Source organism: Phaethon lepturus, unplaced genomic scaffold (assembly GCF_000687285.1).
Source record: "Phaethon lepturus isolate BGI_N335 unplaced genomic scaffold, ASM68728v1 scaffold2679, whole genome shotgun sequence".
In the NCBI taxonomy this organism is placed as follows: domain Eukaryota; kingdom Metazoa; phylum Chordata; class Aves; order Phaethontiformes; family Phaethontidae; genus Phaethon; species Phaethon lepturus.
Window position 1 is genome coordinate 22349 of NW_010562595.1, and position 14063 is coordinate 36411.

Consider the following 14063-nt stretch of genomic DNA (forward strand, 5'->3'; position numbering starts at 1 on the left):
TCATTAAGGATTCTATTACAATGTTTTGAAAAAGTGGTGTGTATTTTTTCAGTTTGCTGTGTGGTTGGCTTTCACATAGTCTAGCTGGTGCATACTGCCTGACCAGGAACAAAATATTGCTGATGAAAAACGTTTTAAAATAAGGTAGTAGGTAGGCATTCAAGTTTGTTGCAGTTACTTATTCAAAATTTCCAGCGTTGAACTAGTTCTGTCATTTCTCAATCCATGATTAGTAGGAGAAATGCGGGGCTGGGGAGGCGGGAGGAACATTTGCGCAAGATGGATTCTTCTAGACATTGAAACGTAATGGTCATCAAATACCTGGCATCTTTCCTTTTGCATCAGGTTTTATGGGCAGGATATTCGGGCTAGTGCCATCTTGCTTGGTGATGTGCCTTTTCCTGCTCAAGCAGAAGATCTTTATGAAACTCTAGCATCCTTCACTGAAGTATATGAAAACGAAGAGCACAAGAATAACCCAGGAAAAGCTGTAAGGGAACAAAGAAGGGTTTGTGCACCACTTTCACATAGGCTTTTTCTGTTCCTGAACTGTTTCTAGTCAGTGGTAATGTTGATGTTCATGTGCCATTGTTAAGTTCTCTGTTGGATGCTTAAAAGGGTAACACATTGCAGATACTGCATGTAACACATTTGTTCACGTATTGCCCTGATAGGCTCTTCTGGACAAGAATGTTGCTGGTTTTGCTTTGCGTCCTCCAGAATAACAAAATATATCCTTGTTCTTATAATAGTGCATAATCAAATCTGACATGATGATTAGAAATGTTTGTTCAACTATTCCTAATCGAGTTAATCTGTAAATAATGAGCATACCAGGTTTGATGTGGATACGCTTCATTTTTCTACTTTTTTCTGTCTGCCATTCAAACAATCACATTTACAATACAGTACTGAGAACTGTAGAAGATGTTTTCTTGTAGGTGTTGATGTTAGTGATAGGCAATCATTTACTTTCATCTTTTTTAAATCCATGTTGAATTAATTTACAGTCACCTGTATGTCACTAGTTCTTTAGCATGCTTCTTGATTTCATACAATTTCAGTGGAGAAAGAGTAATATTTTTTACAGTGTAAGTTGACATACCTCTAGACTGTGAAGTTACAATCCACTTCTATGTGTGATGCAATTTTTCTTTTTTTAAATTTGTGCATTTTAGATAAATGACACACCTGCAAGACCATCGTCGAGACCAGAGCCACCTAAACCCACTGTTAGGCCAACACCACCAGGTTAGGAAACATTTTGGTAATGATTAATTTATTCTCTATATAAAATTAAAGCATTAAAACTAATGAATGTTATGCAATTACTATAGTAGTACCTGTCTCTATAAAAATATTTTGTTAGTACTCATCCTTGGATGAACACTGAAAGCATGTTGGGATAGTGCCCTGAGTGATAAAGGGTAAAGGTTTTGTTTGTTTGTTTCATATTAACAAATCTTGTCTCTGACAGATTTGCTATAGAAGTAGTCTTTGTATAGTTACAGAAGCATGTAATAATTCAAAGGAAGCATTCATGTTTATTGGATACATAGAAGGCCCACAGTACAATGAAACTTATTTGTACAAAGAACAGGCCTACTAGAAACTGCTAATCCTACTTCTAGAAACTTTTGGTTTCTAGAAACCTAAAATTTCTCTTTCAGGATATTATCTTTTAAGAGGTAGAGGTCTTACAGTAGAGCAGAGATGGCAGAGTTTTGGCTCCATAACAGTTTGTCTACCAAAGTGCCCTTATTGAAAGTGAGGCTTTACTGTGCAGCTCCTGTTGTTAACCACTTATTTCTCTGGACAAGGATATAAGGCAAAGTCCTTATTTCTTTCTTCTGTAATGCTCCTTAGGTAACTGCAATAATTTTATAACTATTGAATATGTATTAGAAAAGCAGTATGTGAAATATAACAACATATGTTAGTATATCATATAACTTGCTACTTAATTTTCTCTTTCAGCTAAAAAGAATACAAACAAACTTTATCCTGAACTTCCAAATGATTATGCCTCTGTGGGTAAGTACTAAGCTTACGCATATTTTATTAATGCAGTGTGGAATCCGAGAAGTCCTATAAAAGTACTTTGGAAGATATCTAACAATATCTGGCCATACGTATTTTTCTTTACTGACCATGTGTTAAAATGAGATTCAGGTCTTGTATGCTCTCCTGAAAATATTTCATAAATGTGAACCTTATTCCCTGCCTTTACATTACACCAACTATGTTCTTTTTCTGAAGAAGTTGCTTTTTCTGAAGCAAAAGTTCATTTGTTTTATTCAGTGAGCTTGAAAAATGTACTCAAAGTAGTAAAACTGTTTTACGTTACCACCTAATTGAAGTGAAAAAGAAAGTTTATATAACAAGCTTGTCTCCAAGTCCTTATGCAAGGTACTATAACTCCTGCTTTAATTAAAAAGTGCTTCCACAGGTCATATCTGATTATGCTGGCATAAACACAGATTTCCATTGCAGTTATACTCCTTGAGGGTTTTATATTGAGTTGAGATAACTCTGCATTGTATTAAAATGATACTACTTGTTCGTTGTTCTATTCTGATTCTCTTAAGCTTAAAGCAGTTTCACCTCTAATGGGAGAATCTTACTCTGCAGTATTTGCAGTGTGACTCTTAACTGTGGGTCCCATCATCTGGAAACTTGTGATCTGTTAGGAAAAATTTTATTATCGAAGTGGTTATGTTCATTTGGCTGCCATAGTGTTCTCTCCCACCAGAAGTCTCATCTTTCACAGGTAAAAGACTGTTAGCTGTTAAAGTCAATGACATAAATTATTACTCCCATGAAATACGTTGTCCATTTGATAAATGTTTTAGTGGTCTCTGCTAGGATCAAAACCAAGAAAAAGTCATTCTGTATTGCACATATATATGTATGTATTTATATCGCAGAATCATTAAGGTTGGAAAAGATCTTTAAGATCATCAACCCAAGACCACCATGCCCACTAAACCATATCCTCAAGTGCCACGTCTATACGCTTTTTGAACACTTCACTCCACCACCACCCTGGGCAGCCTGTTCCAATGTTTGACCACTCTCTCAGTAAAGAAATTTTTCCTAATATCTAGTCTAAAAAGCTCCCCTGGCGCAACTTGAGGCCATTTCCTCTTGTTCTATCGCTAGTTACTTGGGAGGAGAGACCAATACCCAGCTTGCCACAACGCTCTTTCAGAGAGCAATGAGGTCTCCCCTCAGCTTCCTCTTCTCCAGGCTGAACAACCCCAGTTCCCTCAGCCGCTCCTCATAAGACTTGTTCTGCAGACGCCACACCAGCTTCATTGCCCTTCTTTGGATATGTTCCAGCACCTCAGCATCCTTCTTGTAGTGAGGAGCCCAAAACTGGACACAGTATTCAAGGTGTGGCCTCACCAGTGCCGAGTACAGGGGCACAATCACTTCCCTACTCCTGCTGGCCACACTATTTCTGATACAGGCCAGGATGCTGTTGGCCTTGGCCACTTGGGCACACTGCCGGCTCATGTTCAGCCAGCTGTCAACCAGCACCCCCAGGTCCCTTTCCGCTGAACAGCTCTTCAGCCACTCCTCCCCAAGCCTGTAGCGTTGCATGGGGTTGTTGTGGCCGAAGTGCAGGACCTGGCACTTGGTCTTATTAAACCTCATACATACCTCATACCTCCTACCCTCCAGCAGATCAACACTCCCACCCAACGTGGTGTCATCTGCAAACTTGCTGAGGGAGCACTCGATCCCTTCATCCAGATCATCTATAAAGATATTGAGCAAGACCGGCCCCAGAACTGAGCCCTGGGGAACACCGCTTATGACTGGCTGCCAAGTGGATTTAACTTCGTTCACCACAACTCTCTGAGCTTGGCTGTCCAGCCAGTTCCTCACCCAGTGAAGAGTAAACCTTTCTAAGCCACGAGCCGCCAGTTTCTCCAGGAGAATGCTGTGGGAGACGGTGTCAAAGGCTTTACTAAAGTCCAGGTAGACAAAGTCCACAGCCTTCCCCTCATCCACTTGGTGAGTCACTTGGTCATAGAAGGAAATCAGGTTGGTCAAGCAGCACCTGCCTTTCATGAACCCATGCTGACTGGGCCTGATCCCTTGGTTGTCCTACACATGCCCTGTGATCACCCTTCAAGATGAACCTCTCCATAATCTTTCCCAGTACCGAGGTCAGGCTGACAGGCCGTATGTGAATATGTACATGTGGTTGGGCAGGAGTATTGATCTGCTTGAGGGTAGGAAGGCTCTACAGAGGAATCTGGACAGGCTGGATCAATGGGCCGAGGCCAACTGTATGAGGTTCAAGAAGGCTAAATGCTGGGTCCTGCACTTGGGTCACAACAACCCCATGCAGTGCTACAGGAAAACTGCCTGGTGGAAAAGGACCTGGGGGTGCTGGTTGACAGCCAGCTGAACATGAGCCAGCAGTGTACCCAGGTGGCCAAGAAGGCCAACAGCATCCTGGCTTGTATCAGCAATAGAGTGGCCAGCAGCACTAGGGAAGTGATCATCTCCTGTACTCACATTGGTAAGGCAGCACCTTGAATACTGTGCTCAGGTTTGGGCCCCTCACTTCAAGAAAGACAGAGAGGTTCTGGAGCGTATCTAAAGAAGGGCAACAAAGCTGGTGAAGGGTCTAGAGGAAAAGTCTTATGAGGAGCGGCTGAGGGAACTGGGGTTGTTCAGCCTGGAGAAGAGGAGGCTGAGGGGAGACCTTATCGCTCTCTACAACTACCTGAACAGGGCTTGTGGAAAGGTAGGTGTTACTTGGGAGGAGAGACCAACAAGTGATAGGATGAGCAGAAACAGCCTCATATTGTGTCAGGGGAGTTTTAGATTGGATATTAGGAAAAACATCTTCACCAAAAGGGTTGTCAAGCATTGGAACAGGCTGCCCCGGGAAGCAGTTGAGTCACTGTCCATGGAGGTATTTAAAAGATGTGTAGACATGGTGCTTAGGAAGGTGGTTTAGTGGTGGACTTGGCAGTGCTAGATTAACAGTTGGACTTGATGATCTTAAAGGTCTTCTAATCTAAATTATTCTGTGATTTTCACATACTGTGTGCACCACTTGAAAATAAAATGAAACAAAAGATCCTTTTTTACTTTTGAAAATGGAGCTCAGTTCAAGGTTGATAATAGATCACAGTGAAAAGTCTACTTCAGGCACTGAAGTATATTACACTCTGATTTAACATAGTATTTAAACTCTGTCTGAAGGCCAAAATCATGATTGTGTTTTTAATTTCTTGTGTCATGTAATTAGAGATTTTCACTAAAAATTAAAATAAATTGTATGTGTCATTGTCTTTATATTCTCCCTCATGTCTTCTCTCCATACATGCTGTTTTGCTGTGTGTGTATTGAGGGGACCAACATAGGAGGATCTTAAGCTGAGCTGTTGATGTGACTTCTGCAGATCAGAGACTTCCTGAGAATGAAAATTTGCTATTGTGCTGTAGGACTTGTACCAGGAAAAGCATGATTACTCTAGTGATGTGTACTCAGCAGCTGTCATCCAAAATGAAAGAAAAAGTTGGTCTTCTGTCCATTAAAACTAAATTTTTCCAGGCCTAAAAAAAAACCCTGACCAGCTGAGAAGAGGTTTCTAAAGCAGTAGGAAAAACTTGCACACACATTTGCTATTTTAAAGGGCGGTTCTTCCATTCAGGTGCAAGTGACAATGTAGAAAACTTCCAGAGCCGTCTGTTGATGGCTTTCAAGATTCTTTGAAATCAAAATGTAGACTCAGTCAGTCTACTACTGAGGATTTCTAACAGTTTCTAGAAATACAAAAACTTATCTTTGAAGAGTGCAAGACTTCATTGTGTAAATGACACTTCTGCAAGAAATATCTCATGATAAATTTTTTTTTACCTTGGAAGCTTGGCATGGTATATTTTGCCTTCTATTGCAGATTGTATTTCCATAGGCAACAGTTCAAATGCTGTCTGAGTCCACAGAAGTACTATATGTTTCTAAAGGCTAAAGAATTGTTTTTATCACAGGGAAAAATCAAGAAGTCCGTTCCCCATACATGTATATAAGGGAGCCTGGAAAAGAGTTGCAGTCCTTTTCATGTTAGTGACAAAGGCTGTATTAATGCTCGGTGATGGAACAGAAGGAGCCTTAAGGCCATACTTCCTGTCAATAATCTCTTTCTGCCTGTTCATAGTCCAGATGATTTCAACAGAGCTGCCTAGCAGCTATAGCTTGTACTAGCCAATCTTCATTGCAGGATTAGTTGCTGCAACAGATCATCTACAGTGATCTGAAAAAAAGTTCAACGTTTTTTGTGTTTTTCTAATTTTAAAAAAAGTTATTAGTTAACCAATAGAAGAGTGCATGAAACTAATCTTTAGAAAGCTACATTTTTAGGTATAATGGCTGGTGCAGGCATAGTTTTTGATAGTGAGCAACAAGCTTGTCTGGGTTGCCAGTAGTAAGGACTTGCTTTTGGGCAGGGAGGGAGGAGATTGGCATTGTGTTATGAGGTTTTGGTTTTGCAACAGTAACAAAAGTAGTCCAAAGGTTGAAACGCTAATTCTTCTCATTAGATGGAAGAAGAGCTAGACTTGTGGATGAAACATTTTTAATTATTTTATGTGGACCTGAATTATCTAGATAGGCAATGTAATATAACCTGTTTCAAGTGCATGAAGAATGTTAAATGAAAAACATGTTTTTTCTAAATTCATAATGTGATACTTGAACTCAGATTGACATAGATTGTTTTCATGTAACTGGATAATAATTAAGGTAATGCATTTAGTTTTAAAATGAGATTCGGTAATATTTTAAGGTGTTTCCAGAAACTTGGAAATACGACAAATGTTATTTTAAAAAAATAATTTGCAGAGACCTTTTACAATTCTGGAAAAAGAGCCCTCATGGTTGATATATTTATTGTGAATCAGTGAAGTATGAAGTATCTACAGTAGTAGAGATTTTTCTGGAGACTGCTCAGATAAAGAAATTATTATGCTTATGAGTATAAAAGTTCATGCCTTACTAGAATTAGAGATTTGCAGCTTCATTTTTCTACTTGTCCCCACTGTGTTGTACAATCTAATAAAAGGGTGGACTTGTTCTTCCAATCTTGATTGCTATGATCTAGCTTTACCTTGTCTGGATAGAAGGTTTCTTCAGAGTTCTGTGTGACATCTGTAATCTAAAGAACAACAGGTCATTTATGTTCTACTTTGGGCATCGTAGGCTCAGGAGAACTTTATTTCATTAGGGCATTTTTTTTTTTAGATAATTAGGTTGATAGTTTGTCACATTAGAATATCTAATCCTAGTATTAGTTTTTCATTGATGTTGTGTTTTCCAGTTATTTCTACTCAGGGTTCTGCCATGGAGAAGCAAGTAAACAAAACTGTAGATAAATGGTTACTTGATTTACCTGTCTGTCCTTCCAACAGGTTGCTGAATGCTATACAATTCTGAAAAAGTTGCAGTGATGTGGTTTCCCAACTGAACTGGTAGCAGCAGCAGTAGCTATCCACTAGTAAAAGTGGGATCTGGGATAAAGTGAATGTTGGTGAGAGCTGAGTCATTAACAGGCAATTAGTTCAGAATCAGTAGTCAGATTTATTTTTTTCCTCTTTTTCTTCAGCTCAGCTAATCAGAAAAGGACTGATTCACATGTTTGGAAAAGAATCAGTTAAAATTGCCAAGATGCTGAAACAATCAGGAAACAAACTGGCACGAATAGGAATGAAAATGCAAAAACCTTTTTCCATCCAAACACTGTTCTTTCACTGTTCATTCACAGTTGTCAAAAATCATCATGGGCTTGAGTTCTCTGGGTTTGAAAATGTATACTTGCTTAGTGTTTCATTTTGGCTCCGCTCAGTAATATGTTCCCTTCCAGGAATGTTTATGAACAAGAGGGTGGGTCTATGGCTACAGTACTGTAAGACAAAATGCTCATCATAAACACAAAAGTCCTTCTCTTTATAACAGTGTAAATATTTTCTCATAATTAGGAGAAAGTAATGATGATGTCTGCGTCTTTTAAGCAGTCCTATGATTTGTTTAAGAAACCCATAAAAACTTGTGCATGTGAAGCCTAAATGTTCACGGGTTTTTTAGATTCCTCTCAAAAACAGTGGCTTTCTTACTTTCCACAAGTATTTGTACTAAACATTTTTAAATTTAATTTTATCTTGGGGAAAATGTGTGCCCTCTTCTTTTGATTTTTGAACTGAATAAATTATCTGTCTGCAGACATTGAACCCTTAAGACTATCGTACATAAAATCATCACACCCAAACTTGATTACAGTAAAACTTTGAAAAAAATTAAAATACGAATTGAAACTAGATTTTTTCAGCAGAAACTTTTCACTTTGAAAATAATATTAAAATATTAACAGATTGTTACTGCCTCATTAGGCATAAATTTGTATTTTTACATACTGAAAGAAGTGATATATCAACCCTACTGATGAAGACGCAGAGGCAGATGAGAAATTTGTCACCGTTTTTAAGAAGCTGAAAAAGCCCTCCTTCCTTCAATGATGTTTCGAGTGATTTGTCAACCTTATTAAAAATTCATGCCTTCCTATATGAATTTGTCTGCGGCTTTTAGACAATGATGTTTGTTGTGGCTTTCTTCACTATATTAAAGAGATTTTTCCTACACAAAGGGTTTGTTTGTTCCCCTCTTGTTCCCTTTGAGACACTTCTGCTGTAATCAAATCACCTTTTGATCTTCCTTGATCTTTCTTTTGATTGCTAAACTGATGAGCTCTTTGTCGTAAGTCATTTTCTCTTTCCTGTCAGATTTTAAATAGTGCTACAAATAGCAAACTCTGAGATGTGAGCTCACTGAGATCAATGAGATTTGGGCTCCTAAAAGCCATAATGAATTTAGACTGAACTCCAGTCCTTACCTTTTTTATTATTTTTTCATTTATTTATTTCATCCTTCTTACATATTACTATTCTATTTTAAAACAGTTGAGACAGCATAAACTCTTTCTCATCAGGTGGTACCATGAGGTGTGATAAACTCGGTTTATGTTAACTAAATCCCTCTCAGAGGTGCTGCTTTTCATGGTTGCAGTTCTCCAGGAATTAGGTCTGGCCTGATTCTGTATAATTTCAGAGACCATCTCAATGTTTCTTTCAGTATTCTATGAATGCCAGATGGTTCAGTAGATCTATGAAAATCTGTTTGCTATGAGAATTCCCACACAGATTTTCAAGCTTCCTGAAGTGTATTTTGTCAAGGAAATTTGAGGGTCTGTATGTGAATTTCTTTTTCTCAGTACATTATGGGTTTTTTGTGGCCAGTTAAAAACGTAAGTGTTAACTAAGACAGTGCAATTATATGGATGAAGAATTCGTAGCTTGCTTCTGAGGTAAAAAGCTTTAAAAAACCAAACTGGTTTGCATCTCTGAGAGCAATAGCATAATTTTTATTTGTGATTTCACCTCCTGTTTCACTTATTTTACTTACATGCCTGTTCTACAGTTCAGTTTCCATCTGACTTACAATCTTGTTATTTTTAGAGCTACTACCCTGTAGGATAATATTGATCAAATTCAGGGAGGAGATAAAATAAAACCTGGAACATGGACACTACTCTAGCTGTCTCTGCATTAATTAGTACCTCTAATTACAGGTACTGCTCAGCTTGTTTAAACACAGTGTACTGAAACAATTCTTAGTTAGAGCTGCTGAAAGAGAGCATCACTCTATGTGCTTGCAACTTTAAAATAGCCTTGCGTTGCTAAATGTATATTGAAGCAATCACTTCATTTTTCTGATATGCTTCTCTTGACTTAGTTTTAACAAAACTGGTATTATTTTGGAACAACTCAAATTTAACTGGAAATCTAACATACAGCTATTTATATCAGCTGTGCAGTTCCAAATTTAAAAATAACCACTGACAAAAAAATTCTGACAACTGCACTATAAGAGAAGTGTTCCCAAATCTCCCCTTGATGTGCAACTTGTGACTTGGACATTTTAGTTGTAACAGTAAAGTAAGAGTATTTTACCAGTTTTGGACGAATAAAATTCAAGTATCTCTGTAGTCTCGGGCTAATCTTTTCCTGGAGTAATATCTGAATTTTTGTTTTTCCTGTGTTGTCAGAAAGCATATGCTTGAAGTCAGTCTTTCTAGTATATTGTCAATATTGCAATTTTTGCTTCTTTCTGTCTGTTCTGGATTGAGATGATTTTAAATGGTGTCATCATTCTGCAGACTCATTTGCAACTTGAATTATAGTAAAAATTAATCAAAGCTTTTAACTTTTAGTTAAGTAAGATTATAAAATGTTTTTTATACCATGCTATCTGCATAGACAGAAGGGAGAAGGAATCCAAAACCTGGTGTTTTTAAGGATGGAGAAGGACTTCATGGTTCACAGTGAGGGGAAAAATGCATTTTGCTTTTGAACTGGAAATTAAAACATCCATGGAAACATGATTTATTTCTGTTACTGAGACTGGCTGATACTTCAGAAATGTTGGCCCTGAGTCATTTTCATAGGCCTTAGACTGTACACTTTTAAAAGGCTGTTCGTTAATGGGGGTATGAGAACTTGGAGATAAACAGAATAATCTTCTCCACCTGATAGTGCTGATAAAGGAAACCATTCTTTCAGTTCAACTTCCCATATTTTCTTGTGGTATTTCTGTGCTGTTACTCACTCCTTGTAGATAAAGAAGTTAACTGGTTAATGAAATTGCTCTTCCATTGTGTGTCTTCATAGGGAAGTGGAGCAGGCATTTTTTTATGGTGAATAAAAGATACTGATTTCAGTAATTAACTGAAAACTGGATAAAATAATTAAAATAACAAACTCTGGTAAAATCAAATACGTGCATATTCCTTTAGGTGCTGTGGATGTGTGCTGTGTATTTGAAACTGGAAAAAAGCCACTTTTCATTTTTCAGTTCACGAATTACTCCTTTTCCAAGAAAGACAGAGATTTGCTATAGGATCAAGTAGAACTATTTCACATTGTAAGCAAGAACCCTCATCAAGCTGTGCACTAATCTGTTCCTTCTATACTATAATTTGAGGATTATAAACTGTAAAATCAGTAAGGCAGCTCAGTGTGACTAATAGGTATTTGTTTTAGAACATTTTTATGAAATGAGATACACAATGTATCTGTCATGATCCTTCATGACTTTGTCTACTAATTTAGTAAACATGAAGAAGTTAACCACCTGGGAAGTAACTAAAGTACCTTTTTGTTTGTTTGTTTGTTTTTAAGAGTTTTAGCTAAGCTTGGTCTATTTTTATGTTTTTCGTGGCAAGGCTTGTGACATGTTTATATTTAGTTACTGGAAAAATGAAACATCCATCTGGTGGTCCCCCACAGTATTAATTTTCGTGCTATTATGAGCGCTTTCTTAATACTAACCAAACCCAGGAAATCCCAGGAAATTATTTTTGAGACTATTTTTATCCCAGATTCACTTTTACTGGATCGTACTATTACTGTCGTGAATGCAATAAGTCAGATAATCAAGCTGCTTATGGCTTATGTTGTGGCAAGCTGAGGGGAAAATATGTAGCATGCAGGACTTCACTGGTTATACTGAAACAAATAACTACTGCATATAATCAGCTAACTCAAAATACAATGCACAGAGAGATTGAGGTCAGATGTGCTAGGATGAAATTGGGGTCTTCTGATGTGTGGATGCATCGGCAGAGCTGTTACGCTAAATCTGAACCAGATCTACTGGCATGGGGGACAATATTTTTTCTCAGCATTTTTTAATGCTTAGAATAAAAATTAGGAAATTAGAGCTAAATTATAGGAAAACCTTAGTGCAATCTATATTTATTTTTTAAGTGCAAAGCACATTAAGGTGATAGTTCTGATTCACAGCAGTTAAAATGTGAAATTGTTCATGTGAGCATACAAATATTAAATAGTATAGGTTAAAGTCTTCTGTCTGAGGCCCTTGTAAAGCATGCAGCTTAATGTTGTAGTATATTTATGAAATATATGCTTAAAAAGTTTTTTTCAAAACTGTATACTGCATTAGGTAGTATTTTCTTTCTGTATTGTTAAGGTAGTAGGACGAAGGCAAGTTTAAATTGCTTTCCTATCTATTTATCTAGAAAAACCTTTGGGAGTATGGGAGCTTCTGTTTCATTAATACTAATGGAAGCCAAACAGGACTTTTAAGTACCTCAAGGAGGTGAGAGATATACAGGATTTCTATCCAGACTGCGGCAAAATGCCCTGTGCTTGATTGACTTGAGATGAAAACTGACATTGATCTAAGAAATGGAGATTGTTTTGCAGTAATGCTAGGGTGAAGCTTCACAGATCCATCTTTATAGCAGGGTCAAGAAACTTCTCTGCATCTGAAAATGGCATTTTTGAGAGCATCCTGTCTTCCACACGGTCCCCACCACTCCCCTTATCTCTGGTGAGAGGTAGGAAGGAGATGGGAGGAAATGCTGCATATCTGTTCCTGGAGAGATACTGAACATCTACTTAATACTAGGTGCTAAGGGAAGACTCTGATAATATTTTCCTTTCTTTGGGAATTAATTAGTTTTTACTTTGACAGAACAACCACTTTTAATATGTTTTTACATAAGCAGTAAAATTAAGTGCCATGGTTCCCCACAGAGTGATGTGTTCCCTGTCATGGAGAGACCTGCGGTCCTGCGTCTACCTTGGCTGTGCTAGTTCAGCGTTACATCGTGCAGGTCAGCCAGCAGGATATTGCTGATTGAACCAAAAAGGTCATTCACATACTGTGGAAAAACTGTCAGTTCCTGAATAAGAAATAGGAGGTCTCGCAAAAATAAATCAATAAGGCAAACACTAATATAAACTAATATTCGTATGACAAGTAACTGTTCTAGATAGGGTATAATAACGCGTCTCACTTTCACAAAAAGATACAGTGTCAAGTTCTTACCTGTTCATGGGGAGGTCTCAAAAGGATTTCATTGAGGCTTCTCTGGGTATATTCTATTAGGATTCTCTTTCTCATTAACTATTTTATTGCCATATTAGGCAACCTTCACATATTCGTTGTCCAGTTGTGTGTTTCTTTAAGAAGTGCAACTGGAAACAACCTCTACTCTTGTGGAAAGGAAGGGAGGAATTACTATTTTTTTCATACATTGTGAGACTTGCACCCCTTTTACCCCTTTCGTCTCAGTGGTGCATGTTTGTGTTCTTAGCAGATCCTTTGCTCTTTAGAAAGGAAGACAACAAAAGAAGATAAAAAGTAAGAAAAGAGAAAACTCTTCTGTAAGGAAAAACGGAAGGGAAAAACTTGCTTTGGCACACAATTTGATGTATTGGTCCCTGCCATAAGGTTCAGACTGTCTTTTCCCTACTTCTTCCACCAGTTCTGCCATTTGTCAACTACTACAGAAGAATGAGGAAGAATTTGAGATTAGTGGTACAGCTGGGTATAGGGCAGTAGAGAAAGTTGAGGGGAAAAAATCTGCCTTCATGTTTGTTGCACATTGGACAAATTGGAGTTAATGGCTAAATCCCATCTGCAAGCCAGAATATCCTCATACCTGAACTAATGCATTTTTTTTTTTTTTTTCCACAAATGTTACATGGTGGGTTGGCTCTGACTTCCCCCCACTTCTCCCTTATTCCAGGGCTCAGCTTCACTCTCAATTTCTCTCCCTCCTCCCCCCCGAGCAACGCAGGGGAATGTGGAATGGGGGTTGTGGTCAGTTCATCACACCTTGTCTCTGCCGCTCCTTCCTCCTCAGGCGTAGGACTCCTCACACTCTGCCCTGCTCCAGCGTGGGGTCCCTCCCACGGCAGACAGTCCTCCACCAACTTCTCCAGCGTGGGTCCTTCCCACGGGCTTCAGTTCTTCACCAACTGCTCCAACTTGGGTCCCCCCCTTATGATCTCGGGGGTCACAAGTCCTGCCAGGAGCCTGCTCCAGTCCAGGTTTCCCACAGGGTCACGGCCTCCTTTAGGGACACCCCCCTGCTCCAGTGTGGGGCCCTCCCCGGGGGCGGGTGGAGACCTGCTCCCTGTGGAGCTCCATGGCCGCAGGGGCACAGCCAGCCTCCCCAT

The 14063-nt window shown here is 38.6% G+C and overlaps 1 protein-coding gene across 1 annotated transcript in view; it reads left to right on the forward strand.

Moving 5' to 3' along the window:
* Positions 1-14063, forward strand: part of SH3YL1 (SH3 and SYLF domain containing 1) — a gene marked incomplete at its 5' end in the record, with an annotated part of 32585 nt that overhangs the window by 9799 nt on the left and 8723 nt on the right. Inside the window, 3 exons of the mRNA XM_010294299.1 lie at positions 346-490; positions 1179-1251; positions 1978-2034. Of these exons, the coding sequence (XP_010292601.1) occupies positions 346-490; positions 1179-1251; positions 1978-2034 (275 nt within the window). The remainder of the gene's footprint in view (positions 1-345; positions 491-1178; positions 1252-1977; positions 2035-14063) is intronic.